The sequence below is a fragment of the Natator depressus genome, chromosome 16 (genome assembly GCF_965152275.1).
Source record: "Natator depressus isolate rNatDep1 chromosome 16, rNatDep2.hap1, whole genome shotgun sequence".
NCBI lineage: Eukaryota > Metazoa > Chordata > Testudines > Cheloniidae > Natator > Natator depressus.
The window spans coordinates 14,421,082-14,424,813 of record NC_134249.1 but is presented as its reverse complement, the minus strand read 5'-3'; the positions used below and the strand labels follow the sequence as shown (position 1 = coordinate 14,424,813).

Here is a 3,732-nt window from a genome sequence, read left to right as displayed (position 1 = left end):
TGTTTTCATGAAACATTTTTCAGGAAAAAAAACCCATCTGGGCAGCTTTAATGAAGGCTGCATTGTTGGAGTGGCTGTCAGCAGTTACCACTGTTGCTCCTTGTACAGGACCCCCCTTTCCTCAGCAGGGATTCTCCTCCTATTTTAGAATCATAGAATCTCAGGGCTGGAAGGGACCTCAGGAGGTCATCTAGTCCAACCCCCTGCTCAAAGCAGGACCAAGCTCCAATTTTTGCCCCAGAGCCCTAAATGGCCCCCTCAAGGACTGAGCTCACAACCTTGGGTTTAGCAGGCCGATGCTCAAACCACTGAGGTATCCCCTATGCCCTGTTTTTGCTACTTGTCTTTTACTTGGATTGTATAGACTGTTTTCAAGGGTATTATGTTTTAACTGTTTGTGCAGTGCATAAAATACTGTTAGCTGCAAACACTGTCAGTGGCAAGGCCCTGAGATGGTCTTTTATCTGTAAAATATTTTTATTATTCTATTGGTATAATCATATTTTATAAATAAATGCAAATAAGAGGTTTCCCTTTATGCTCAGAGGCATGGATGAGATGATTTTCTAGGGCCTGAACCTTGAAACTGGAGCCATGCAGGGAGCCCCACTGAAGTCAGGAATGAGTGTTGCCTTAAAAGGGGGGAGGGGGGGAGGGACACTGATTGCCTTAAAAGGGGGAGACACTGGAGTAAATGTACACACCTGCTAAAGGCCCTAATTCTGCCACAAGCTCCATGCAGTCAACCCCCCTGTGGGCTTGATCCTGCTTTGATTGAAGTCCGTGGCAAAACTGCCACTGACTTCTACGGTGCAGGATCAGGGCCGGATTCCCTCTGAAGTCAATGGGAAATCCGTGCAGGTGCACGGCTCCGCGGGCGCAGCGAGCGTTGCAGGATCGGGGCCGCGGTGGTTGCAGGATCGTGTCCACAGCTGGCTTTCCCGAAGCCCAGCACCCCGTGGCGAAGAGACCTGGAGGAAGGTAATTCTTTGTAACGTCTCTGTGGATGCTAACATTTCATAAAGAACGTGGGAACTGAAGCGGGGTGGGAACATCCCTTGCCCTGCCCGGTGAACTCCCCAGCCTTCTCGGGCGCTCACATGTTCAGTGTTGCCGTAGGTAGGATGTGAGCCATGTGCTTTCCCTGCCTGGCCAGGTGGGGGCCGGATCACACGCCCGGGAGAGGGATTTTCCAGCTCTGGTCTCTAGGACGCTGTTGGTAATTAATTATTCAGTATTTTTATTATTGCATCCCCCCCAATTCCACCTGCTGGAAGGAGGAGGGAGGGAGAATCCCAGAAGCCACCCACCGTCTCAGGCCAGCCCCCTCTCCCCGCACATGGTGGCTGCTCACCTGCCAAGGCAGCGCGGCCGCGGGGAAAGCAGCCTCCCCACCCCGAGACGGGCAGGACCAGGAGTGTGGGGGGGGATCCCCTTGGTGCACGTCCCCGCACCCGCTGCGCGGCCCCTACCCGTCCCCTCTCCGCCCCCCGCTGCAGCCCCGCACGCCCACCCCGGCCCGGGCTGCGGGCTGCCGCGGCGGCTCCTCTCTCGTGAGAACATTCCAGGCAGCAGCCCCAAGTCTGTTAGGTATTTGAATAGCACAAAGGAACCGCCTTCCCCTGATTGGCCGGCCCGGTCTCTCCTGGGCGGGAGGTGCCTGCCCGTCAGGCCGGGCCGGGCCCGGCGATAGGCTGCGGCAGCCCGGGGCGGGGCTGGGCAGGACATATAAATAGCGGGGGCTGGGGAGACGAGCGCTCATTGCTTTGCGCTCAAGGTGCGGGCGGCCGGCGGGCGAGGGGGGCGCAGGGCGCACCGGTGATGGTGGCTCCCCTCGGGGCGCTGGCGACCCCCTGAGAGAGAGAGGCAGACCCCGACCGCCCCCTCCCCACCAGCAGCCCCCAGCCCCTTCCCGGCTCGTGTGGATGCGGGCCGGGGTGTCTGGCTGCCAGCGCGGAGCGAGCAGATGCTGGGGGGCCGGAGGAGGATGGAGTGCGCCCTGGACGCCCAGAGCCTGATCAGCCTCTCCCTGCGCAAGATCCACAGCTCCCGCACCCAGCGCGGGGGCATCAAGCTCCACAAGAACCTGCTGGTCTCCTATGTGCTCCGCAACGCCCGGCAGCTTTACCTGAGCGAGCGCTACGCCGAGCTCTGCCGCCGCCAGCAGCACTACCAGGAGGGCGGCATCCTGCTCGGGGCGCCCCCGGGCTGCGCGCCCGCCGGGGGGATCCCGCCGGAGTTCAGCCCGCTCCAGCTGGCGGCCGAGCCCGAGGACCCAGAGCCGGGCATGCAGCAGCCGCGGAGCTGCGGGCTGGCCGGCGCGGCGGGGGCAGCCCTGGGGAGAGGCGGCGGCGGCGAGCTGCTGGAGGTGCCCGTGTGCGCTGCGCTCCTGCCCGGGGCGCCCCAGGAGGACGAGCCGCTGGAGCTGCAGCCCAGCCCGCCCCAGCAGCCGCAGCCGGCGGCCCCTTCGGCGCTTCGCAGAGACTCTTCCCCTAGCTTCTACCGGGGCGGCGGCAACAGCGGCGCTCCTCCGGGGCTGCTCTACCCGGTGCCGGCCAGCTGTGACTTCGGCAGCCCGGCGCCTCCGGGCTCGGCCATGAGCGCAGCGGGCGGCGGCGCCTCGGCGCACTGTAGCAGCCGCACCACGGTGCTGGACCTGGACACCCATGTGGTGACCACGGTGGAGAACGGCTACCTGCACCAGGACTGCTGCTCGCAGTGCCCCTGCTGCTGCCAGGGCGCCGCGGGACTCGGCGCCCCGCCGCCTACCCCGGGCGCCAAGCGCAAGTACTACCCGGGGCAGGAGGACGAGGAGGACGGGGACCCGGGAGGGGTGGTGGCGGTGGGGGGCGGCGGCTCCCCCTTCTCCCCTTGCAGCAAGCGAGCCCGCTTCGAGGACTTCAGCCCCGAGCAGCCCCCGGACTCTTCCAACATCTCCAACTTGATCTCCATCTTCGGCTCCGGCTTCACGGGGCTGGTGAGCCGGCAGCAGGCGGACTGTGAGCAGCCCCTCAACGGGCAGCTGTGCGGCAAGCAGGCGCTGGCCAGCCTGGGAGCCTGGACTCGAGCCATCGTGGCGTTTTAGGGGCGGGGATGGACGCGGGGGGAGCGATCCAAGGGACACGGACTCCGGAGGGGCCCCTGAAACAAAGAGGGGCGGGCGGGCGTCTGGGGCGGGTGGGGGAGGGGGAAGCCGAGCTCATGTTTTATAAACTGTACAATAAAAATCGCAGATCTTGGGACTTTATTTTTGCAGAGATGAAAAGCACCTATTTAACTATCCGTGTGGCCGCTCGGGCTTTATTTTGTATTGAGTGCGGGGGCGACTCCAACCCGGGAGCACGCCACGTGAGGCGAGGGCTGCTGGCCGGAGGAAGCCCTGGGTGCCGGGGCAGAGTTTGGAAAGCTGCACTTCGCTGCCCCGGGGGGGAGCTGCCTTTGCTGGGGGGGGTGGGAAGAGACGCCCAAGCTTGCAGGGGCTGTTGGACTAGCGGGGGGGGGAGGGGGACTCTGCCTGCAGGTCTCGGGGGCTCTAAGCGGGGAGAAGGATCCTCCAGAAAAAGGGGGAGCAGAGTGTGATGGAGTGAGTTTGTTTGTTTGGTTTTTTTGTTGTGGCCGCGGCACTGACACCCTCACTAATTGCCCCAGGCCGGGGGAGACGGGCCCCTGGCGCGTTTGCAAGGTTCATAGCTCGCGGGGCGGGTTAAATCCTTCCGTCCCCCATTCAAACTA

The 3,732-nt window shown here is 63.2% G+C and overlaps 1 protein-coding gene across 1 annotated transcript; it reads left to right on the top strand.

Annotated features, from left to right (window-relative positions):
- The first annotated feature begins 1,762 nt into the window (after positions 1-1,762).
- On the top strand, positions 1,763-3,121 carry IER5L (immediate early response 5 like). Its single transcript, XM_074973564.1, has one exon. It carries the CDS (start codon positions 1,967-1,969, stop codon positions 3,083-3,085), a length of 1,119 nt encoding a protein of 372 aa, XP_074829665.1. The 5' UTR covers positions 1,763-1,966; the 3' UTR covers positions 3,086-3,121.
- Positions 3,122-3,732: the final 611 nt, after the last annotated feature.